The sequence below is a fragment of the Corylus avellana genome, chromosome 1 (assembly GCF_965113065.1).
Source record: "Corylus avellana chromosome 1, dhCorAvel1.hap1.2, whole genome shotgun sequence".
In the NCBI taxonomy this organism is placed as follows: Eukaryota; Viridiplantae; Streptophyta; class Magnoliopsida; order Fagales; family Betulaceae; genus Corylus; species Corylus avellana.
The window spans coordinates 19,003,727-19,029,396 of NC_142490.1; the positions used below are offsets into that span (position 1 = coordinate 19,003,727).

Genomic DNA, 25,670 nt, shown 5'->3' on the forward strand with positions numbered 1-25,670 from the left:
TACTTTTGCTTGGTTTTGTGGTTCTATTTACTTACCCGACTACCCATTATTTGTTTTTTTTCCCTAATCGTTTGAAACAACTATTTAAAAGGAGAAGTAATTAAAAAAACATTCGTGCACTGAAAAAGAAAAGGGAAAAAAAACAAAAAAAATGTCTAAAAAAAACAGAAACGAAAAGAAGAAAGTTGAAAGATCTACAAATTAATAACTACCTTTTATTCTATAAATTATCATAAATGGTTTTATTTTTTTATTTTAATGAAAAATAAGGAAATAAATAATTTTCATGAACTACCTTTTATAATTCCTTTTTCCTTGTAATTTCTTTTTCACGTTTATGAATGATTACATTGAACAACAACATCCACCCAATAAACGTTTTAATTATCATCAAATCAAAATGCATTTTTAGAAATATTTGTTTTTATTCTCAAAGTGATATTGAAACTTAATTGTTTTAGAAAATGTAATAGAAAAACATGGAATCGAAATTCTCTTAAGTTGCATTATAAGGTTGCTTTTCTTAAGAAATTATTTGTCTCTTCCAAAAATAATAGGCAAAGGGTTATTACATGTAAAAAAACAGGCTTTGCCAATATTTAGGGAAAAGTGAGGAAAAGGCTAGGGAAGGGGAAGGAGAAATGGGTTACCAAACCGGCCCAAAAACTCTTTTCACTCTTATATCACACCAATTAATTTCTATTACTCTTCCAAAAACTAATAAACTGAAAAAAAAAAAAAAAAAAAAAAAAAAAGGAAAAGAAAAGAGTTTTGCCAATCTTTCATGGAAAATAAGAAAGCCGTGCACAATGGTGTAGAAATTAGAACAGCCATGATGAAGACATTCAACTGCAATGTCAATGGTGATGTCCACTCTTTCAAGGAAATTAAGAAAATTGGTGTGAGAATCCGATCACACCAATTTTTTTAAAATATGGGTATACACATTTTTAAAAAATATTCCATGTCTTCATCAAGCTATACACATTTCTGTGCTTAATTGATGAAGACTATACACATTTCTGTGCTTAATTAAGAATGCCGTGCACCAAGGGTCTAAATTATTGACTGGATCAACAAGCTAGTGATGATTTTTACAGGATTTGAAGACCTTTGTATTGCATGCCAAAAATCTCAACATCAATCAACTTGGTTTTATCGAAATTGCCAGTCATCAATTGCTCAAGTTGTTGCTACAAATTGATTAAAGTCTTCTATGTTATGCCAAATGAAGTAGATATTTTGATTTGATTCTTTACCATTTTTTGTGAATAATAATAATAATAATAGAGAGAATATATTGCAATGAATATATTTCAAGTATTTCAAATGACCAAATAGTTGCAAGCTCACTTTATGGGACATTGCAAGCTCACTTTATTTAATACAAGTTGAGATTCCCTACAATTCTTTTTAAATTTAAAATTCTCAAATTTATAAATCTCAACCGTCCATTTCATTTAAGCGTCTAAAATAAGCCATGTTTCAAAATTTAATGAGGAAGCTACTAAACCTACGTTTCCTTGAGAGTAGCTTCCTCGTTAAATTCTGAAATATAGCTTATTTTAGACGCTTAGATGAGATGAACGGTTGAGATTTATGACTCTAGAATTCTGAAAATTCTATGGTATCTTAATCCAAAAATTATCAAAATTTTTGAAAGGAAATAAGCCTCAAGAAACAACTTACGTCTCTAGAAATCGCTTGAGAATAAGATAATAATGGTATTGAAAATGCATGAAACAGAAATTAAAGCAATACAAAACTTGCACAAATATACAAAAGAAGGAAATTCATTCATCACCCATAAACCCAATACAAACATAGCATGATAATGGTAAAAATGAGGAAATAATGAAAAGTCAGCTGAAGATCAAATTTTATTCGCACAATATATATATATAAATTCCATCAATAATACTTTCGATAAATTAACAAGATTTAATTTTGTTATATTTAACGCTGTATATAATGTCAAATCATTTAAAATATTTAAATGACATGGTAATCTGGCAATATGTGTAGCACTATTTATGCCCTACGAATGCCGAACCCAATTTGAAACCGTTTTGTCTTCATCAAGTCAGATATTTCTGTGCTTAAGAATGCTGTGCACCAGGGTGCGGAAATAGCCATGATGGAGATATTTCATGTGCAACCATGTGTTCATCTAACTATACACATTTCTTTGCTTAAGAATGCCGTGTACCCCCGTGCATAGAAATAGGCATGATGGAGATATTCCATGTGTACGTCTTCATCTAGCTATACACATTTCTTTGCTTAAAAATGCATAAATACCAATGGTCTAAAGTTAGGACTAGCTAGATCAACTAGTGATGATTTTTACAACATTCTCACCACCAAGTTCAATTCAGTCATGTCTTGGGTCCTTTGATGTTGCCAATTTGAAGACCTTTTTATAGCATGCCAAAACTCCCAACATCAACCAAGTTGTTTTTATCGAAATTGTCCGTCATCAATTTTTTATTTATTTTATTTATTTTTTCTAATTAAATAAGAAAAATGGTACAATGGATCAAACACCAAAAAAAGAATGAGCTTCCAAGTGGAGACCAAAATATAGCCTATTGGACTCTTCTCTAGTGGTGAATATATATGTCTATTATGAACCATCAGTAAATCTGTCTCTATTTTTCTCATTGTTCCACTTTTCTATTCCAATCTCAGTCTAATCCAATTTAATACAATTCACTCTAATTCTACTGGTCCAATCAATGCGTCTCATACGGAAGAAGACTTTCAAATCCAAAGACGCATTGACTATCGCGTCATTTATTGCCCCATCATCCCTGTTTTTTTTTTTTTAGTTATAAAAAATCATTACCGTAGCATACTGGAATCTATGCTTTTCGATAATATAAAGTGAATTCAAAATAAATGTTAATTAGTCTCAGTAATCTTACATGAAGAGGGGTCGTTGACTAACCAATTATTGTGTTTGTGCTGTGAGCATAAGGGTATCAACCCAGTTCCGATTTTCAGTTATTGGCCTAAACCAAAATCTGGACCCGGGGTACCCCTTTTTTTTTATTTTGAAAAACCGAGACCTGGTTATTCAGACCGGGTAACCGGTTTATATATATGGTTACCCGGTTATAACCAGGTGCCAAAAATCGGAACCGGAACCAGGTACCCAGTTATCGGTTTTTTCAAACCGGTTTCCCGGTTACCGGTTAGTACCCGGTTTTTTTTGATACCGCTAAGTGGGCATTCACAATTACTCTACAAATTAACTTTTTAGTTGATTTTGCTCTGCTAGCTAATCACTAAATAGCTCCCAATGTTGACTCTCTAATTTTTATACTATTCAAATATGGAGAGAAAATGTAGAGAGAGAAAGATGAGATAAAATAAAAAATAATAAGAAATTATTTTAACAAAGTAGAGAAACATTAGAGGGTGGAATATATGGTGTGTAATTGGAAAAATGGATGCTAAAATAGAAAAAGATAAAAATTTCTTAATAAAATTTAACTAAATCTTGACTAGTCCAATGTAAATGTTTATGTTCTTGTGATAATATGTTGAAATCCAGTGATGCATTGTATGATCTTTTGGATAATATGTAATCTTCCAATAATAGTTTCATAGACTTTACCAAGATTTCTTTTGTTAGTGTTTTGTCTTCACTCTTTTATTTTTTATTTTCAAAATAAAATCATTAACAAACAATTTAAAATACAAAGCACTCACAAAATATTTAAAATTAAATTTATATTTATGTCACATCAGGATACTTTTTTAATAAAAACAAAAAACAAAAAATACCCTTTAAAAAAACATTAATACACATGAGTAAGTTTGTTTGATAACACTTTTTGTCCGGATTTTTTTTTGCTTTATACCAAAAAAGAAAAAAATATTAACAAGCATCTTAAAAAAAAAACACTAGCTTAATTAAAATCACTTTCACTTTTATGTAAAATGAAAACACTTTTTTTTTTTCAAACAAAAAAACACTCTAATTTTTTATTTTTTACAAACGAACAATGTTTTCTTGAACCGATGAGAAAGGTGAAGAGTAAGCTGTAAGGAATGGCAGCTAGCCTAGCTTAGACATGGTTCGACATAGGGAAGGTGTACCCAATGAACCTTATAGATCAAAGTTAGCTAGACATATATTAGACGTAAATAAATAAAGGAAAAAATAAAAAAAAGTCTTTCAAACTAACAATTGTTTGCGACAAAGTCTCATAATGTTCAAAAAGTACTAAAGTAGCCCATTAAACTACCGAAGTGTGTCGAAAATGCCACATCTTTTTTTATATTCCTATAATACCCATATTCTTTTAAAAACTAAATTAAAAATTGATAAAATAAACTAAACTATTTTTAAACAAACAAAAAAAGAAAGAAAAAAAAAAAAAAAACCAAGGGGCGAATAAATACAAAATATTTTTTTTGGAACGAATAAAAAATTAGTCACTATAGTTGGCTTAAATTACAAATTGCTCGCGCGTATAAAAAATATGAATAAATGCAAAATCAAACCATGTGGTTGGCTCAATTGGTAGCTACCCCTTCCCCCCCCCCCCCCCCCCCCCCCGCCGCCTTTTTTTATTTTTTTAATTATGAGAAATTAATTTTTTTAGTTTTTTAGTTTATTAATTTTTAGTTTTAGTTTTTAAAAGAATAAGGGTATTATAGGAATATAAAAAAAGATGTGGCCTTTTTGACATACTTTAGTACTTTGATAAGCTATTTTAGTACATTTTGAATATTATGGAGCTTTATCGCAAACTGCTGTTAGTTTGGAGTATTTTTTTATATTTTTCCCATAAATAAACCTTTCACGTTATAATTCAAAGTAAAAGAAGCTTAATACAGAAACTGGCCTGGTTTTATAATATTGTCAAACATCCCGGCCTTAATGGGAAAAATAAAAAATAATTCAATCATTCTGGTGTGATGTATATCATCTTTTTGATCAAGGTTTCTGATAAAAAATTGAACTGAGAAGAAATTTTGTATATATTACTTGATGTCAATCGATTTACATGATGGATATTTATACATAAAAAATTGGTTTACATAACCGTTGTAAATTAATATTAAGATCTTCTATACATGGAAATTATTTATGTAGAAGGAATGTTAACGTTGCTGGTTGGAGATTTGCTTTTCTCAATTGTTTTATGACCGTTGCACAGATTTATTTCCTCAACACTCCCCCTCAAGTTGGAGTGGATATTCATGACACCCAACTTGCCAATACAATTTTGCTGGTTGTGAATGTGAGATATGGAGGTCCGCTAATAGTTGTTTCAACCAAGTAATTTCACAGCAAGTTGAGGCCATAGCTCTGTATTCTGCTTCAGCCAAGGAACGGGATATTGTTGTTTGCTTTTTCGTTTTCCAAGATATTGGTGAGCTTCCAAGGAATATACAATATCCAGTGACTGATCGTCGAGTGTCGCTGCATCGTGCCCAATCTGGATCACAAAATGCATGTAATTGAATGTTGCTTATGGCCGATAAGAGAATTCTTTGTCCTGGAGACTGCTTGATGTGGCGTAACACTCTGTGTGCTGCATCTAAATGGGATGTGCGTGGTTTGTCCATAAACTGACTCAACACCTGCACTGCATAGGCCAAATCTGGTCTCGTAATGGTTAAATAAATCAACTTACCAACTAGTCGACGATATGATGAGGGATCAGCAATGAGGTCTCCATCATGTTTACTAAGTGCTAAATTTTGCTCATGGGAAATTTGCTAGGCTTGGCACCAAGAAAGCTGGTATCTTCAAGTATTCCAGGAGCATACTTTCTTTGTGATAGAAAGATGCCTTTCTTTGAACGAACTACTTCAATACCCAGAAAATACTTTAGGTTGCCCAAATCTTTGAGTTTAAAATGGTCACCCAAATGTTTCTTAAGTTTCTGAATCTGCTCCAAGTTGTTGCCTGCCAATATAATATCGTCTACATATACAAGAATGGCTGTGAAGTTACCTTTGTGGGATCGGACGAATAGTGAGTAGTCTACCTTGGATTGTTTATATCCTGCACTAATGAGGGTGGAAGAAAGTTTTGCATACCATTGTCTCGAAGCTTGTTTAAGCCCATATAGGGATTTGTTGAGTTTGCAAACTCTAGTCTCCCCCTTTCGTCCGAAACCAGGAGGAAGGTGCATGTAGACTTCTTCGTCAAGGTCACCATGAAGGAAGGCGTTGTTGACGTCAAGTTGATGCAAGTGCCAACCACAGGAGGTAGCAAGGGCAAGGAAAGAGCGGACAGTGACCATCTTAGCAACAGGAGCAAAGGTCTCCGTATAATCAATGCCAGCTTGTTGGGTGTAACCTTTAGCCACTAAGCGAGCTTTATATCATTCCACGGAACCATCTGGGTGATATTTTATTTTGTAAACCCATTTGCAACCAATGGGTTTCTTTCCGAGCGGAAGAGGGGTCAGAGTCCATGTCTGAGTCGACTCTAGAGCATCCACCTCAGCACGCATTGCATCTCGCCACTCAGAATCCTGCATGGCCTGCAAGAAAGACTTTGGCTCTTGTGCAAGAGAAATAGCAGCACTAAATGCACGATGGTGGTTAGAGAGACAAGCATAAGATAAAAATGCGTTAAGAGAGTAAGAGGTACCTGAGGAACACACCAACGTTGACTCAGATGATTGAGTGGTACGAGACGATAAAGCCTATGCAAGATGAAAATCACGCAAGTATGCAGGTGGCTGGGTCGACCGAGTAGATCGCCGAGTGACCGGAGGTGGGGAAGAGGTAGTCTGAGTGGCAGAAGGGGCAACCGAAGCTTCAACGACAGGTGACAAGGGGGTAAGGACATCATCAGGGAGGTCAAAAGGAATAGGTAAGACCTGCGAAGATTGCTTAGGGGTGGTTTGGGCAAAGGGGAAATGATCTTCATAAAAAAGTACATCATGAGAGATGAAGGTTTTGTGGTGATCAAGATCATATAGATGATATCCCTTTTGACTATAAGGGTAACCTAGGAAGACACATCATACAGCACGAGGGTCAAATTTGGATGGTTTTGGGAATGAGTGGAAGCAAAGCACAAACAACCGTAAACTCGTAAGTGATTGTATTGAGGTTTAGAGTTGTATAACTTCTTATATGGAGTTTTGCCTGATAGGAGGGGAGTAGGAGTTCTATTGATCAAATAGGCAGCGGTTAAGATAGCGTCTCCCCAAAAACGTGTGGGGAAGTGGGCTTGAAAGAGTAAGGCTCGAGACATATTGAGAAGGTGACGATGCTTGCGTTCAACAACACCATTTTGTTGTGGAGTAGAGACACAACTAGTTTGATGGATGATGCCTTTGGCAGAATAAAATGATGGAATAGTGAATTCAGGACCATTGTCACTACGAATTATTTTGATGGTGGTCGAGAATTGATTTTCGACAAAATTAATGTAAGATTGCAGAAGAGAGCGAGCCTCAGATTTATGTTGCATCAAATAGACCCATGTACATCAGGTGTAGTCATCAACAATGGTCAGAAAATAATGTGCCCCATTAATGGAAGGGGTACGGTAACCACCCCAAATATCAACGTGTATTAATACAAAAGGTGTGGTAGAAGAAATTTGACTAGTTGGAAATTGAATACGAGTTTGTTTTGCTAAAGGAAAAACAAGACATTGTTCTGAATTTGAACTACAAATGTCAGATACATTATTGGAAAGAAAAGACAAAGCTTTATTGGAGAGGTGACCTAATTGACGATGCCAAAGCTCTGGGGTTGACTTTGCCACCTGACACCTTGCGGGTCTCGTGTTGGTGAAGTAATACAAACCATCCCGCTCAGTGCCCAAACCAATCATCTTCGTCGAGCGAAGGTCCTGGATGAGACAAAAAGCAGAAGAAAAAACAATGAGACAATGCAATGTGCGACATAGTGTACGCACATAAATGAGGTTAAAGTGAAAAGTAGGAACACAAAGGACATTATGAAGAACAAGTAATGAGGGAAAAGTCACAGATCCAATGTGTGTTACGGAGGCATATGAGCCATTAGGTAATTGGACAATACAACCATAAACAGGATAGGATTGGGTCAAGGCAGTGGGAGAACAGACCATATGATCAGTAGCACCACTATCAAGAATCCATAATGAATCATCACATAAGACAGAAGACGTACTTGAGAGAGATGGTTCGGTACTACCTGCTTGGTGGACCATGGACTGTTGTGGAGTAACGTTATTCAAAATTGCAAGTAGTTGTTGGCATTGATCAGGTCTAAAAGGAAGACTGCTGGTAGTGGAAACCTGATGAGCACGGGGCTTAGGACTGGAGCCTGAGCCAGAGTCAATCTTGCGACGAGTATGAGGAAATCTGTGAAGTTGGTAGCACCACTTAGTAGTATGACCATCACGACCGCAATATGTGCATTTTGGTCTTTCCTTATTCTGAAAGCCAGATCGATTGTCCTTCCGTGGTGGTAGAGTAGCTTTTGCAGCTAAGGCAATGCCTTCAATGGTGGGTGGGGTGGTAATGTTGCGTTGGCGTTCTTCTTGAAGGACCAAGGCATATGCACGATTGACTGAAGGCAATGGTTCTATTAAGAGAATATGTCCCCGAACAGCTGCATATGACTCATTGAGACCCATGAGGAACTTTATGGTACGCTAACATTGTTGAAGTTGGAGACCCTCTTTTAGTGTGCCACAGGTGCAAAGGGCGCTAGGTTGAATTGCGGATAGGTCATCCCATAACCTTTTTAGTTTTGTGAAGTATGTGGCGATAGGCATGGTGCCTTGAATGAGGGTGCTGATATCTTGCTCTAGTTGAAACATGCGAGGACCATTCACTTGAGAAAATCGCTCTTTAAGATCCAACCAGATGTCCCTCGCAAGGTTACAATAAATAACACTGGTGCAAATGTCATTAGAAATAGAATTTAATAACCAAGATTTTACCATATTGTTGCAACGGCTCCATTGCGGAAAATCTTTGGAGGAGGTTGCTGGTGGAGAGATGGTCCCGTCAATAAATCCGAGTTTGTTCTTGGCGCTAAGAGCCATAGTGATTGCTCGGCTCCATGTTTGATAATTTTCTCCATTGAGAGATTGAGAGGCCAATACGACACCCGGATGGCCGGAATGGTGGAGGTATAGATGATGATTGGGATCTTAGGAAGGAGGTGCGGAGGCTGTGGGAGTGGTGGTTTCCGTCATTTTTTTTTTTTTTGTTTTTTTCGACACTAAACTACTTGTAGCTTAGGGTGATGTGTAACCAACCTAAACTACATGTAGTATAACAGGGAGGCAGATTGGATTGTGGGCTTCAATTAATAAATGGGCTTGGATAAAAAATATGAAATAGGCTACTGGTTTTGGGCTTAGTAAAAAAAAACTAAATGGAGACTTAGGATATGGGTCAGATCCAACAAAAGAAAGCTTTTAAAAAAAAAAACAAAACAAAAAAAATATAAAGCAAGGGTTTACCTAAAAGCTGAAAAAAAAAAAAAAAAAAAAAAAAGAGGATCTTCTTCCTCTTTGGTGCAATGACAGAACGCACAAGGAAGGCCACAGATCAGTGTGCTCAAGCGGAGGTGAGTGAATCGTTTGAACTGGCAGACCAGAACAGGTCAAAGAAAAATAGGAAAGAGAAATTCTGATTGTGGGTCGATGGCTACGGCGTGGGTGTGCGACAGGAGTTGGAGGACCGGCTGCTGCAACACCAATAAGCACGGGTTGAGCGCGGGTTGGAGCGGAGAAGACCTCTGAGCAAGGATCGGAATAGGCAAATCGGCGTGGATTGGTGACCTCTGACCAAACGACCACCACTGGGTCACTAGCGTGATGCTGAAAATGGTGGCCTCTGACCAACGAGGACCATTGACGAGTTGAGGATAGCACGAACGTTTTCTGACGAGTGAAACTAGCACCCAAAGTAATCGGGCAAGATATTTCCGAGACATTGCAACAGAGAAAATAACTAAGTGCAGCAGGTAAGAGAAAAAAAAAAAAAAAACGAGACTCAGTTTTTCAATTGCAGAAACAGAGTTTTTGCATTCTCTCAAAATCAACGCTCTGATACCATGATAAAAAATTGAACTGAGAAGAAATTTTGTATATATTACTTGATGTCAATCGATTTACATGATGGGTATTTATACATAAAAAATTGGTTTACATAACCGTTGTAAATTAATATTAAGATCTTCTATACATGGAAATTATTTATGTAGAAGGAATGTTAACGTTGCTGGTTGGAGATTTGCCTTTCTCAATTGTTTTATGACCGTTGCACAAATTTATTTCCTCAACAGTTTCTGACGCAAATCTTACAGCACACAAAGCAGGATGGTGGAGGGCAGAATGGCAAGACCATGGATGATCATCAGCTTTACCCTTCAAACACTCATATTTCTTCAATGCATGGAAGCAATATTATTCGAAGTCAAAGTCCAAGCACCACGTCTTCCTTCTGCCGAGGGTAATTAAACACCTACACTTTCTTCTTCTTCTTCTATCAATCGTTATCCAACCGATTTACACGGTTGGCCCGTTGGAAGGGTCATTAATTGGTTGTTTGTGTGGAAAGTTGTTTGAGACTAATTCAAGTGCTTTTTTGACCTTACTCAATATATTTTAGGCCTTAACATGGAATTTTCACATTTAATATTAATTTTAACATATTTAACCAATTGATACAAACTAAAATTATTAGCTTTTGACCCACAATGTTGATATGATTTCTAGTATTACAATATTGAAATTGTATATTCAATATAGTTGGAAATAAAGCAATGAGTAATGTAATATACTACACTCCGATCTCATCTCACTAGGCTAATGAGTGGTACTGTGGTAGTGCCCATTAGCTTTTGATTTTTGATTTTTTTATGGGCAATGCCATATCAACCCAGTTAAATGGGATCAGTGTAGTATATAAAATTACTCATAAGCAATTGATATAATTTCAATATAGTTGGATAGTATAAGGGAAAGAATACTTGGCATAAAAGTAATGCTAGGACCTACATTTTTATTCAACAATGTTGACATAACAATTCAAACTAAAAGATTGACCCAAAGATTGCTTGGGAGTCGGGACTGTCACTTCAACAATATTATATAATAAACATGTAGTTTCTAACATTACTCTTATGCTAAATATAGAGGGCAAGTCCTATAGAAGTTTCGAGAGATTTTTTTTTTAATGTAAATTAAATTATTGAGCATTTTAAGGCAAAGTTAATGGGAAATTAAAAAATTAAAATTAAAATTGATGAGGTTGGTGTATAATGCATGCAGTGGAAGCAGTTGGTGAAATAGCTACACAAGTGGGGAAGAAAGATTGGAATTTCAGCGTAGACCCATGCAGCGATGGCTCGAGCTGGGTAACACCAAAATGGCAAAATCGGATTTGAGGCCATGGTACAACAATTCTCTAATCTGCAACTGCTCCTACCCTGCTGGTGTATGTCACGTGGTTCAATTGTATGTCACCCTTCATTTCCCTTATGCCATCCAACTATATATGTTGAAATTGTGAATTGATCAACTTTTTATTCCACCAAAATCAGAAAAAAAAAAAAAATAAATAATAATGACATACAAAGTCCCTAAATGGCCTTTTAATCAGATATGACTTTAATCTAAGAAGGCAAAATTATCATTCTATGCACTTTTTGGAATAACTAATCGGTTCCTCTCAATTTTATTTGAAATAATTAATCATACTACTTCTATTGGCCGTTGTGGTTTTTTTTTTTTTTCTTCCTGAATTTGTAATTGTAAGGGTAGTTGTCTTTTTGAGATTTTCTAAGAATATTTTTGTCTTTTCGTGAAACAAAAAGAATACAATGCAATTTTATGATAATTTGGAAGACAAATTGTTTCAATTAAAAGTTTAGAAATGACATTGTAAATTGCCTCCAGTTTGAAGGGGTAGCATTACTCTTTTCTTAAAATTAATTGATGAAAAATATTGAATTTATTTATTTAATTAAAATAAGAGATGAATTATGAGAATAAATTTGAACTTTAAAGACATTTATTTTGATACAAAAATATTAAATTTAATTACTTAAAATGAGAGGTGAATAAAGACGTGGCCAATAACACACCTGATGAGACAGCACTCGCACGGTGATGAGGCCAATAGAAGCAGAAAATGAAATGAAGAGGATCCTATTCGAATAGAGGCATGGATGGCACGTGGGTCAAGTTGACTCAAAATAAAAACAGAAAAAAAATAAAAATAAAAAACGGAGAGGAGTGGAGGAGGAGGGGCAGTAGACTGAGGGAGGAGCTCCCTCCTCCTCCCCGGTGGACGCTCTATTATGAAGATCAAAACACTCACTGAGAGAGGGAGCTCGCTGGACGAGGGGAGAGAGATGAGCTCCATAATTGGGAAATTGCAGATTGGGTTGAATAATGGTTATATTATTTACTTCTGAGCCAGCGAAATTTTGGATTTTTCCATCCTCTGTTCATACATATATACATGAAGATGATCATTTTCCTAGTAATAATCAGATGGCATTTAATCTCTTACCTATAATTATTCTTGTTACAGATTTCTTAAAGGGCAGGATCTTGATGGTGTGCTTCCACCTTCCCTGGCGAAGCTTCCCTACCTGAAGACGATGCAAGAAGATTCACCAACAATTTGTTCCTGATTTTTAAGATTTTTTTCTTTAATAATTGAATTTTTAAGTTTTCACTTTTTAATAAAACAAATAATTATGATTTTAATATAATGTGCCAAAAAATGCTGAGGTGCATGGCTTAATGGCATCACTTTATTGGATGTAAAACACATGGAAGGTCGACCATTTGAAATCCGCAAAAAACCTAAACAGTTAAATTCAATTTTTTAAAAATTCAAGGAGTGATTGCAAATAGGGGGTTTATTCAGAAATTTATTTTATATTTACCTTGACTTAAAAAAAAAACTTCACAAACTTCAACATATATAGTATCTGCTGATTTTGTCAATCAGCGGAAAGTCCAATTTATAAATTTAGTTAAAATTCGGCAAAGCTTAAATTATTCAAAATATATAGGTTTGATTGTAATTAAACTTAATAATTTGAGGGGGGAAAAAAAAAAAGAGAGGAGAAGAGGGAAAGAAATAATAATAAAGTACTATGATTATAATTAATGGAGATATTCCTGTTATATTCAGTCAATTCCTTTTTTTTTTTTTTTTTTCTTCTTCTTTTTTATCTAATAAATTAGGCCCATGCTTTAGAGTTCAGTTTAGCGTCAAGCTACAACTTGTACTCTTTTGTTCAATGTAGGTAGAAAGCCCTAAAGAACCCGACTCGACTCGACCCATGTATATTGTTTGAGTTTGGCATGTTAATATCGTAGGCTATAATCAAGCTGAGCTGAGCCGAGCTTTAGGATTTTTAGATTGGCTCGTTTACGATGATGCTTTTTCGAGTCGAACTATGAAATGTGCGTTCTAGCTCAGTTCGTTGGAAGATTGGGTGGACTTGACCTCAAGCTTAAATTCGTTGAGAATGCTATTCGAGCCGTGCCAGGCTCAACTTGTGCTCGAGTTAAGCTATTAAATTCTTTAATGTATGATACGAGCAGAATTTAAGCCCGAATTTTTAAAAAACCTCTAGACATTTATCTATAGTATAAATATATAATACGTACCTATATAAGACATATTATACTATATTTACTACAAGCAATATTATGGACAAGGAAAAGGTCATAGAAATTGAGATGCATGATATGAATTCCTTCAAGTTTTCCTTTGGCTTATAAATGCACAATTCAGAACAATATAGAAAAGCATAAAGACAAATTTCAACTAATTTTTTGAAGTCGAATAGTATGAATTCAATTCTATGATCTTTATTGTTTGGTAATCATGCATAAAGCTTATAAGAAATGCACTATCTCTTGATTTAATTTTAGTCTTTCAAATTATCCTTGCTATAAAATTATTTCAGATTGTCTAATATTTTGGAGCTTAAATAGTTGATACTTTTGGAATTGAATATTTTGTAGGGATGAAAGTTTAGAACCGCTAATCGCTTTTAAAAGCGGTTAGTAAAAATCGCTAACCGCCTAGGCGGTTGCGGTTAGTGGTTATTGGGTTTTTGAAAACCGTTAACTATATATTTATATATATAATGACATATAATCTTCCTCCCTTCCTCTCATCTCTGCAGCCTCTTCCTCATTCTCTCTCAACCTCTTGATTCTCAGCTCTCTCTTCTTAGGTTCTCACTCTCAACTACATCGCCTCCCTCTCCTCTTACTCTCAGCCTCCTTTGCCGACCTGTCCTCTAACTCTCTCGCCGCCGTCTCCTCTTTTAGGTATTTTATTTTAATTTCAAGTATAAATAGATTTCTCTTGTTTTGAGATATTTTATTTCCAGGACTATTTGAACAAGGATTTTGGCCATCTCTGTTGAAGATTTGAGATCATTTTAACCGATTAAACGAGGTAAGAACGATTTCTCACAATTTGGAATTTATTTCAATATTCCAAGCACTAGGTTTTTTATTTTGGGATTTCTGCAATTTCTTGGATTTCTGTTTAAATCTGCATATGATTAGCATGTAGGGGTACATTATGATTGTTAAGCAGTTTGTTTTTCCTTTTGAGAATGATCCCGTAAAAGAATTTTCATTGTTTTAGAATTCTACAATTACCTGATGATTTTGCAAATCTTGCAGTGCAAGTACGAAGTAGGCGTAACGTATTTCTGAAAATTCTACAATTAGAATTCACGGAGATGCATTTTTCTTGTAATTTAAGTTAGCCAGCAGAAGATGGATCAGCATTCAGAAGCACATTGTTATTACAAGAACTCCTTTTGTATCATAACAATCGTATCACAGACTCTATGCGATATACCCATTTACATTTCCTACCCCGTAGATTATATATATAGTATATATAGAAAAGGAACTCCTGTAAACCTCTAACGACCAAAACAAATATATGCATCCGTTTGTGATGATGTTGGTTGAAATGGGTTTTTTTTGGTTCGTTGATTTTTTTATGAAAATTATAGAATTTTGGTATATAGCAATTTGTAATGCTAAAATCGCCATGAAAAGAAAAAAAAAAAAAAAAAAAAAGTTTAAAGTGAGAAAAAAACGTCTAAAGTGAGTCCTAAACCGGCCCAAAACCGAAACAAAACCAGCCTAAAATCGGCCCAAAAAAAAGCCCAATAAGAGGCCCAAAAAATAGCCGGATGTGGTTAACCGCTAACCGGTTAGCGGAGGCAGTTAGTAAAATGTACTAACCGCCTCGGCGGTTGCGGTTAGCGGTTTTAGCCACTAACCGCAACCGCCTTTCCACCCCTAATATTTTGGTTTCCTGATTTCTCACAAATGATTGGGTTCATTGCCAAATGATAAGATTAAATTGCAATGTAGTAATTGTTGTGATTGGGACAGTGCAGCATTGTGATCCCTTTTTCCTTTTTTACTAATAATTCATGTAAAGTCCTAGCTGTCATTTGTGGGAATCGCTTATAATCAATTATTAGCCCTTATTTGTTGATCCACTGGGCTGGATATTATGCTTTATGTGCTAATGATAGTCTAGGAAGTAACAACTTGATATACTTGCAACCTTCATTGTATGCAACTGTTGCTACTTGTATGCTTTAAGTATGATATATCTTTCTCCATCTTAGGTAGGGTCAATTCTTAGTTTCAATTTTGTGATAAAATAAGAATTTTGTAGCTTGTCTTAGGCGAAAGATTTTGTATGGGATTTTGGGATGTTCACTCGCTTGTATGCAAATCACATCCCCAAGCCCCGTCCCTGTGCGCCTAATTCTATTTTGTGTGTAATTAATAGGTAAAATTCATTGGTACACATTCCATGTTTATGTCTACCTTATTCAGTGAATATATATATGGCTAAGCTTTCTTGTCTTGTTCACTTCAAGTCCTTTGCTAACAAGAAAACATAATTGCTTTATTTTGTTTTTGAACAGATTTCAAGCTTTGTCCAAATGGTCGAACCAAGAAAACTGTTCATATCATTGCTGGAGTTGTAATTGGAGCAGTATGCTTACTACTCTTTTTAGTGGGAATCCTTTGGTGGAAAGGTTGTTTGTGGATGACAGGAGGGAGAAAAACAGGTACACGCTCTTATTAGTTGCTTGATTCTCAAATTACTGATTAAAAAAAAATGGGTTGATTTTCAAATTGATTTAATTGCCTCTACATAGTCAATTTTAATGAGTAAATGGTGCACAAAGAGTAGGCTGTCTTGACTTTTGAACTTCTTTAATTGTGGTTTATTGATCTTCAGTTGCTAGAGAAATGAATGTATGTGTGCATAATTAAATTCAGATATCTAATATATTGTGTAGAAGTGTTTTGATATGTCATGGAATATTTGTTACAATAATATCTTAAGTATGGTTTTCAAATATTAAATTAGGAAGTGTTAGTTTACTCTAATGGGGGGTGCATATGAGTTAAGTAGAACTATTTATTTTCTTGAAGGAGATTTTGTTGAGCTAAATTGTGAGGGTATATTTCTTTTTTACTTCTCAAGCATCACAATCTTAAGTTCTGACAAGCAATTGAATTGTTGCTTCTTAATGATGAGATCCATTGTATGATATTAGAATGTGATAGATATTAATTATGATAAATGATATTTAGAAGAATAATACGTATAAAATAATTCCTTCGCTTACACTAGTTCACTTGTGCCTCCTTGGACAGATGTTCAAGGGCTAGAGTTGCAGGCATGTACTTTTACCTTAAAACAAATAAAAGTTGCTACTAATGATTTTGATTCTGCCAACAAAGTTGGAGGAGGTGGGTTTGGTCCGGTGTACAAGGTATTGCAACAAACTCTTACTTGATTTATCCCATTTGAGCATAGATTTTTGTTCTCATATGAATAAATGTTGGGTGCAGGGTCAATTACTTGATGGTACTGTCATAGCAGTGAAGTAGCTCTCATCCAAATCAAAACAAGGAAATCGTAAATTTTTAAACGAGATAGGCATGATTTCTTGTTTGCAACACCCAAATCTTGTGAAGCTTCATGGATGTTGTATTGAAGGGGATCAATTATTGTTGGTGTACGAGTACATGGAAAATAATAGCATTGCTCGTGCTTTATTTGGTGAGTATTATGTCATTATGTTCAACTGTAGATACTACTAAAAATTATAAGATACAAACTATTCTCTTCTTGATTTTCTGGTTTGGCAGCTCTATGGAAATTTGATTTTAGTTTTTTGGTTTCTCCTTGTATGTTCCTGTGTTCTTGGGTTGTGTTCCATTTTTTGTGCCCTTTCAATTATTTCATTACTTTTTAGAAAAACTTAAAAAGTAAAGATTTGAGTGCCTTAGCTATGTTTTCTTGTTTTTTAGGTCCATAAAACAATCCGCTTAAATTGGATTGGCCTACTAGGCTTAAAATCTGTATTGGGATAGCAAGAGGTCTAGTTTTTCTCCACGAAGAGTCAAGACTCAAGATTGTTCATAGAGACATTAAAGCAATTAATGTGTTGTTGGATGGAGACTTAAATCCAACAATATCAGACTTTGGATTGGCTAAGCTTGACGAAGAGGAGAAGACTCACATTAGCACCCGAGTCGCTGGAACAATGTTAGTTTCCATCTTCTATAAAACTTATAGTTATTTATTTGTATACTTGTCAGAGTTACATACATGATATTTGCAAAAAAAAATTTAACTTTTGGTGTTAAATTACAAGATGTTTAGATTTTGGTTTGCAGAGGATATATGGCACCAAAATATGCATTATGGGGTTATCTGACCTACAAAGCATATGTTTACAGTTTTGGAGTTGTGGCCTTAGAAATTGTCAGTGGAAAGAACAATAACAACTATATGCCAAGTGACAATTGCGTTTGTCTTTTAGATCGGGTACTTTCTAATTCCTCTTCTTGTTTGATCCATTACACATCCATTGTTGATGCTTATTTGCATGATAGTAATTAAATATTTTATGTCGCAGCCTTGTCATTTGCAATAAAATGGAAACTTGATGACTCTAATTGATGAGAGGTTGGAGTCTGAGGTCAACCAAAAGGAAGCAGAAATTATGGTTAAAGTAGCTCTGTTGTGCACAAATGCTTCCTCGTCACTTAGGCCTACCATGTCGGAGGTTGTAAGCATGCTCAAAGGGCGAATGACCGTTCCAAATGCGATCCTGGAACCAAGCACCTATAGTGAAGATTTGAGGTTTAAGGCCATGAGAGACCTCCATCGACAAAGGCAAGAGCACAGTTCGAGCGGAAGCCAGATCCAAAACTCGACTACAGTCCATACATTTTGCTCTTCCTCTACATCTGGATACGACTTCGGTGAAATCAAACCTGAATCAAGATCATGTTGAGTGGGGGTGAGCATTCTTCTCAGTAGTTCACTAGTCATGGTAGGTATTCTTATAACAAATAGATTCTTATCTTCATCAAGGAGACGGAACTAAAGTTTCAATTGATTATGTGAATATTTATTAGTGGGAGTGTCCACCAGCTAGTAGAGATTTTACATAGGATGCCTTGATATGATGTCATGATTTTTGTAAATAAAAAAAATAATTCTATAGTTAGACCAGGAATATATGAAGATTTTTTTTAAAAAATTATTTATTTATTTATTTATCTGTGTTTTGATTTTATAAAAATTGTGGAATGTAATTTGATGAAAAAAGGCAAGAAAATTTGATTGACTTTTCTTCTTGTGGTTATTATTTCCTGGAATGATTCATTTCTCCATTGCTTTATGAAACATCTTTCTTTTTAGATCATAGTGATGGCTTGAATAATGCATAGGAAATTCTCGTCAGAGTTATGTCCTTATCTAAAATCTAAGTGCTCAGGATGCCCCATGTTTAAGTGACAAGTGTCATTTAACATTTTTGAGTTTTTTAAAAAATTAATATTTGGGTTTTTAGGTTAATGAAATGACAATAAATGACTATTAAAATATTAAAGAAAACATGTGAGGAATAATACTTGTCACTTATTAGACTAGGTTAAATAAAATTTCTTCCAAATGAATTTGGAGAAAATTTTTGTCCTGTGTGTAATATCTACATACTATGACACGTCTATAACGAGTGCCAAAAATACAATCTCACAATTTCTATTAATTGTGGCTCTAAATAAAAAATAGTGATTTTTTTGCCCTTAACAGTTTGAGACCAACTTAGAATACCCAGTAGTGGCACATTATAGGGCACTACAATCATTAACTAATACCAGTGATAAATGTTAATATATTAGTTACCATAGCAAAGCAATGGCTAGAAACAAATCTCTTTAGGGGAGTCTCAAGATTGTTATATTATTTCAAAAGCACAAACATGAAAGAGCTATAAACAAACTTGATATTTTCTCATATTAGCTTCCTTCCGTATCGTGCTGAAACTTCAATTTAATTTTGTTGAGTATGATTGAAATATTGTTTGCCTTAATCCTCTGTTCAGGCAACTCAGCACAACACTGCAAAGCCAATCCCATTATGGATGACATACAATTCTCCATAGAAGCATAATCTCTTTCTGTTCTTAACAAATAGGCATCAACAACATTAGTTACTGAATGGGGTAATGATTCCTCTACCCAACGCTTCAAGCTCATTTCTCCAGCAAAAATGTTATTTGTAGGTTTCTTTCTTGTGAAAGTTTCCATCAGCAAAATACCATAACTATACACATCACCACCTGTAGAAACAACCCCTTCTGATCCATACTCTATTTGTAATAAAAAAACTAATCATTAGAACATAATTATATATTTCAAATATATAAAGTGCTAAAATCAGTATTGAACCAAAAAGCTATATTTATCCATATATGAACGAGTAGATTGATAGACAAGCAAATTCAAGTTGTAGGCTAAAAACATTACCTGGTGCCATATACCCAATAGTAGCAAGAGTCATGGTCCGCATCATAGAATCCCCATCACCTAACAACTTGGCAATGCCAAAATCAGCAACATGTGCTACCATATCTTCATCTAATAAGATATTACTCGGCTTCAAATCACAATGAACAATAGGTGTTGAATAGCCATAATGAAGGTATTCCAGTGCTGAGATGACATCAATCATTATATCTAGTCTTTGAAAGATACTCAAAGAGCAGTCTTGAGAATACAACCACTTGTCTAGGTTCCCATTAGGCATGTATTCAAATATAAAAGCTTTGAAGTCCATATTACTACAAGTGGTGATGATTTTGAGAATATTCCGATGACGAATATTACATAGTACCCCACACTCAGTATCAAAACTCTTGAATGTCCCTTCTATTTCCAAGTTGAAAACTTTTATAGCAACAACCATTCCATCTGAGAGTGTCCCTTGGTATACTAATCCAAAGCTTCCTTTACCAAGTAAGTTGCTTGCACTGAACCCATTGGTTGCTTGTAAAAGTTCTTGTTGTGAAATTCTTCTCCATGTTGCTAGTGGTAACAAGTTTGCTTCCACTGGAAATTTTGCATTCCTTTTTCTGCATCTTGTCCATGCTAATACAAGAGCAACTACAAGCATTATTAATCCAATTGTTGGTAATACATACTTTAGTATACATATTGCTGCAGTCTTTTTGGGTCGAGAAACATCTTCTTTACATGGGGGAACTTGAAATCGGGGAGCACCACAAAGTCCATCATTTGACATAAATGATGCAGCGAAGAAGTGTACAAATGGTCCTCCTACAGGAATTTTCCCCCCCAGTCTATTGGAAGAGACATTTAGATATTTGAGATACGAAAGCACTTCTAAGGAAGTGGGAATCTCTCCAGATAAATTGTTACTAGAAAGATCCAAGAATTCCAAGCTTACTAGTTCACCAAATGATTCAGGAATTGAGCCTTCGAATTTATTGTTCGCCAAGGTGAGATTAGCTAGATCTTTGAGGCCACCAATTGTTGTTGGGATATGACCAAATAGTTGATTTCTTGATAACTCTAATACTGTCAAGACCTTCAAATTTCCAATCTCTAATGAGAGAGGGCCACTTAGATAATTTGATGAGAGTTGGACCTCCAAGATATATGTAAGGCTCCACAAGCTCAAGGGAATCGTGGAAGTTAATTGGTTGAAGTCTAAGGAAAGATATCTTAGAGATGTGAGACTATTTACACATGCAGGAATAGGTCCAGAAAGCTCATTAACACCTAAATCCAACATGAACAAGCTGTCTAAATGACAAAGATCGGATGGGATGGGACCTTCTAGTCTATTATTAAAAAGACTGAGAGCTTGAAGCTTGTGCAATCTTCCCACTGTAGTTGGAATAGGTCCATCCAATTTATTGAGATCTAAAGCCAAAGTCATCAAGTTGCTTATATTTCCTATATCTCTTGGAATGATGCCCTTAATATTGCAATTACCTATGTAAAGCTCTTGAAGAGAAGTGGAGAGATTTCCAATGGAACTAGGAAGGACGCCATTCAATGGATTATCTGACAAGTCTAAAATATTTAGATATGCCAAATTCGACAAAGAAGAGAAAAAGTTAAATTCTGGAGTGGATGATTCAATGGTCAAATTATTTCCTGTTAGGTGGATCCACTCGAGGAGCCCTAAATTACCAAGTGATTTAGGAATTAAGCATGAGAATGAGTTGTATCCTAGATCTAATAGAGTGAGTTTCGAAGCATTGGAGATAGAGCTAGGTATTATTCCACTCAGTTTGTTGACTTCAAGAAAAAGTTGCTGAAGATTTGGAAGGAATAGGCCTGCATTTGATGGAAGATGGCCTGAGAGGTTATTGAAAGGCATGCCAATTTCTCGTATTGTTGAGATATTAAAGATTTCAAATGGAATTGAACCATTGAAGTTGTTGGCACCGATATAAAAGATCTCAAGGTTTTGTAGATTACCAATCTCATTTGGTATTGCACCTAACACAATATGAACAACCACACATTATTATTCAAAACAAAAAATAATGTGCTATAAATGAATCATACATACAAGTGAACAGATGTCTAAAAAACCAACCAAAAATTCAAATTAAGAGCTAATTAATAAATAAGTCACTCCCCCTACTGTCCTCGTTTCACACGGCTAATTGGCCAAATTGTCAATTGAGCCTGTATTTTATTAGTTGAGCTATGTGGACAATCATATTAATTTGTTATTAGCGTGAGCCATGGAAGTGATATTTCCTAAGCCTTAACTTTCAATATGCAAAGAAGAGGAGAAAGGAAAAAAAAAAAAAAAAAAAAAAAAAAAAAAGAAAAAGAAAAAGACTACAAGTCTACAAGAGGTGAAAAGATACAAGTTTTTTAACGCATCTTTGTGGTGGGCACATTTGTTGTCGTCTAAATAATGCTTTAAGAAGGCAATGCCCAATGGGCTTAACTTTATTAAGTAGTGTGGATTGAAGCAGCAATGATCAATAGATAACAAGCAACAGAGTACATTTAGTCTTTTGCTTATTTTTATTTTTATGCTAATACAACGTTACTAGAAATCATTTTGCTTTTGTTGCACTACTAGATTTATGCATGCAAGCACCTCCATTAGAAGAGCCCAACGCACATATCTCACCGATCACCAATCAACACTAAGTTAGGAGTGCGGCTCTTCCAACCCAAGGGGTAGCACTCTAGCAACATATACTTTGTTTGTTAATATGTTTTTTGGGATATTTTTCTCTTTTAATTTGAAAAAAAAAAAAAAAATTAATGTGATATAAAGGTGAAAATTATTTATTTGTATTTAGTAATTTTTTATGTTGAGGATATTTTTTAATGTTTTCGTTTTTAGTCGAGAACAAAAATATAAATAAACAAAGCCTAGATTACTATCCACTAGAGTTTTCTATTTTCATAGAATTTCTTAATTACATCCTTTTGTTTCCTAGAATGTTGTGCATAATTATTTTGTAGTTCTTATTGAAAGGTATCCAATCAGAGGCAATCAAAAGGCAATATCCTAAGTAAATGATGTTATTTATATAATCAATCAACAAAAACAGGACTAAACATATTTGCAAAGTTGTTGTAGTTAAGTTCCAAAAAAAAAAAAAAAAAAAGGTAATTTCTATTAGAAAAAAAATAAGACTAAATGTACGTTTTAATGTTTACCAATGATGCTATTGAACCCATGACAATATTGTTTTAAATTACCATCAAATCAAGCTACGTTTTAGAAAAATTCACTTTTCTTAAAGAGATATTTAAACTCGTCTCTTTTGATTAATTTTTGGTAAGGCTTGCAGAAATTTAAAAGAGTAGAAGATTTTCCAGTTAATTAGTCATGATATTTTGAAAAACGTTTCGTCCAAAGCAAACAATTATGTTAGTCATTTATGTTAAATTACATATTTATTATCCTTTTCTCATTTGAATGAAGCCCACCCCTCAAAAAAAAAAAAAATACAAATGCAAGAGGAAAAAACATTGCTAGATGTTCAATTGAAAGGTACCCAGCCCATCGAAGGCAAACGAAAAGGCAAATATGTTGAGTCAATGATTTCATCAATGTAATCAACAACTAAACCATGACTAAACGTACCTCCAATGCTATTATTGAAAAGGTATAATTCTGTGAGCATGATTAAGTCCCCAATTTCAGAAGGTACACTTCCTGTGAATCTATTAACTGGCAATGACAGAATTTGTAGTTGTTTGCACTTAAACAAAGTAGATGGGATAGTACCTATAAAATAGTTACCATTTAGAAACAAATATTGAAGTTTAATCTACAAAAGCTTAAAAAAAAAAACTATACAAACCTTCAAAGTTGTTATAGCCAAGGTATAGCTTAGTAAGCATGGTTAAGTTCCCAATTTTCGAAGGTACTCCACCCGTAAAACTATTATCCCATAGTGATAAATATTGCAATTGTTTGCACTTAAACAAAGTGGATGGAATTTTTCCATGAAACTGATTATAAGACACATCAAGCCGTTGTAATTTGGGAAGATGATTAAACATATCTTCTGGAAGTTCACCAGACAACTCGTTAGTGTGAAGATCTATGACTTCCAGTGAAGACATATTGAAGATAATGGAGGGCACTGAACCAGAAAGCTTGTTCTCTCTTAGATAAATTCCTTGCAAAGTGGATATGTTGAAGATGGAAGAAGGAATGGAGCCTGAAAGAATGTTATATTCAATACTTATCATTTCCAATGAAGATATGTTAGATAGAGATGGTGGAATACTACCTGTGAAACTGTTACCGCTTAGAGACAAATATTGAAGTTTGGATAATAGCCCCATCCATGATGGGATTTCTCCCTTGAAATCATTGAATTCAACATATAAGTGTCGCAACCGGTAAAGACGAGCCAACTCGTTGGGCATAGAGCCATGAAAACTGTTATTTTTGACACTTAGGCTAACTAAAAATGAGAGGTTCCCCATGTGTGGAGGAATGGTACCTATGAGACCCATGTAAGAAAGGTTCAAGGCCGTGACTCGATGATGACGTAAACCACAAGTGATACCGATCCAATTGCAAACAGAGGTGCCAGCGGACCAGTTTGTCAAAATATTGTGAGGATCATAAGAAATTTGAGTTTTTAAAGCAAGAAGAGCAGACTGATCGGTAGTAACGTTGAGAACACTTGCAATAACTAGGCTTGCCTTGTAAAAATGTACCATGAGAATTGCCATAAAAATGGGGAATAGGAAACAAGCTCTCTCCATGACTAGTATATGTTGGTTGAAGTAGCAGAGTTCAAGTGAGATTCATGATATATAAGGAGATTGAAACATCAAAGAATTGAAAAAAAAAAAAAAAAAAAAAAAAAGCTTTGGGAAAAAGAGGGTGGGAGTGGTTTGGGTGTTGATGTCATTGACTTATATATATATATAATTGAAACGTAGTTATTTGTGATCATACTTTTGCTTGGTTTTGTGGTTCTATTGACTTACCCGACTACCCATTATTTGTTTTTTTTTTCCCCTACTCGCATGGAAACAACTATTTAAAAGGAGAAGTAATTAAAAACACATTCGCGCACTGAAAAAGAAAAGGAAAAAAAAAAAAAAAAGTCTAAAAAAAGAAACGAAAAGAAGAAAGTTGAAAGATCTACAAATAACTGCCTTTTATTCTATAAATTATCATAAATGGTTTTATTTTTTATTTTAATGAAAAATAAGGAAATAAATAATTTTCATGAACTACCTTTATAATTTCTTTTTCCTTGTAATTTCTTTTTCACGTTTATGAATGATTACATTGAACAACAACATCCACCCAATAAACGTTTTAATTATCATCAAATCAAAATGTATTTTTAGAAATATTTGTTTTTATTCTCAAAGTGATATTGAAACTTAATTGTTTTAGAAAATGTAATAGAAAAACATGGAATCGAAATTCTCTTAAGTTGCATTATAACGTCACACCAATTAATTTTTATTACTGTTCCAAAAACTAATAAATTGAATTAATTTATTTTTATTTTTTATTTTTTTAAAAAAAGGTTTTTCCAATCTTTCATGGAAAATAAGAAAGCCGTGCACAGTGGAAATTAGAACAGCCATGACGAAGACATTCAACTGCAATGTCAATGGTGATGTCCAATCTTTCAAGGAAATTAAGAAAATTGGTGTGAGAATCCGATCACTTTTCCAAATTCTCCTTAGTACCAAATACTACTCATGATAACTTTGACATGATTGTCGTGACTTTGACAAATTAATATTCTATGAAAATTAGTGCGAGTGATCCTTGATTTTAATTAATTATCAATTAATA

At 34.4% G+C, this 25,670-nt stretch overlaps 2 protein-coding genes and 2 long non-coding RNA genes across 9 annotated transcripts; 2 read left to right on the top strand and 2 right to left on the bottom strand.

The window, feature by feature from the left end:
* Positions 1 to 6,350: 6,350 nt before the first annotated feature.
* Positions 6,351 to 9,025, bottom strand: LOC148588053 (uncharacterized). The gene is made up of 4 exons (XM_088513955.1): positions 8,635 to 9,025; positions 7,997 to 8,586; positions 7,795 to 7,840; positions 6,351 to 6,622 (listed from the first exon to the last, which is right to left on the bottom strand). The coding sequence occupies exons 1-4, from the start codon at positions 9,023 to 9,025 to the stop codon at positions 6,351 to 6,353; spliced, it is 1,299 nt and encodes a 432-aa protein (XP_088370081.1).
* Positions 9,026 to 14,143: 5,118 nt separating this feature from the next.
* On the top strand, positions 14,144 to 16,785 carry LOC132168645 (uncharacterized). 2 transcript variants are annotated; one of them, XR_015912631.1, is made up of 4 exons: positions 14,144 to 14,296; positions 14,359 to 14,426; positions 15,937 to 16,083; positions 16,679 to 16,785. It is a non-coding gene; the product is annotated as an uncharacterized LOC132168645 (long non-coding RNA). The 2 variants fall into 2 exon arrangements; XR_009438897.2 differs by lacking the exons at positions 15,937 to 16,083; positions 16,679 to 16,785 and adding an exon at positions 14,660 to 15,057.
* Positions 16,786 to 17,361: 576 nt separating this feature from the next.
* LOC148588054 (uncharacterized) lies at positions 17,362 to 18,535 on the top strand. The gene is made up of 2 exons (XR_015912632.1): positions 17,362 to 17,576; positions 17,694 to 18,535. It is a non-coding gene; the product is annotated as an uncharacterized LOC148588054 (long non-coding RNA).
* Positions 18,536 to 19,339: 804 nt separating this feature from the next.
* LOC132169343 (uncharacterized) lies at positions 19,340 to 24,613 on the bottom strand. 5 transcript variants are annotated; one of them, XM_088512047.1, is made up of 5 exons: positions 24,225 to 24,613; positions 23,695 to 24,080; positions 23,475 to 23,618; positions 19,850 to 21,853; positions 19,340 to 19,692 (listed from the first exon to the last, which is right to left on the bottom strand). In XM_088512047.1, the coding sequence occupies exons 1-5, from the start codon at positions 24,611 to 24,613 to the stop codon at positions 19,340 to 19,342; spliced, it is 3,276 nt and encodes a 1,091-aa protein (XP_088368173.1). The 5 variants fall into 5 exon arrangements, with proteins under 5 accessions (XP_088368173.1, XP_088368183.1, XP_059436376.2 ...); XM_088512057.1 differs by lacking the exon at positions 23,475 to 23,618 and having other exon boundaries at positions 23,695 to 23,937; positions 24,082 to 24,613; XM_059580393.2 differs by having other exon boundaries at positions 23,695 to 24,613.
* Between the last annotated feature and the right edge of the window lie 1,057 nt (positions 24,614 to 25,670).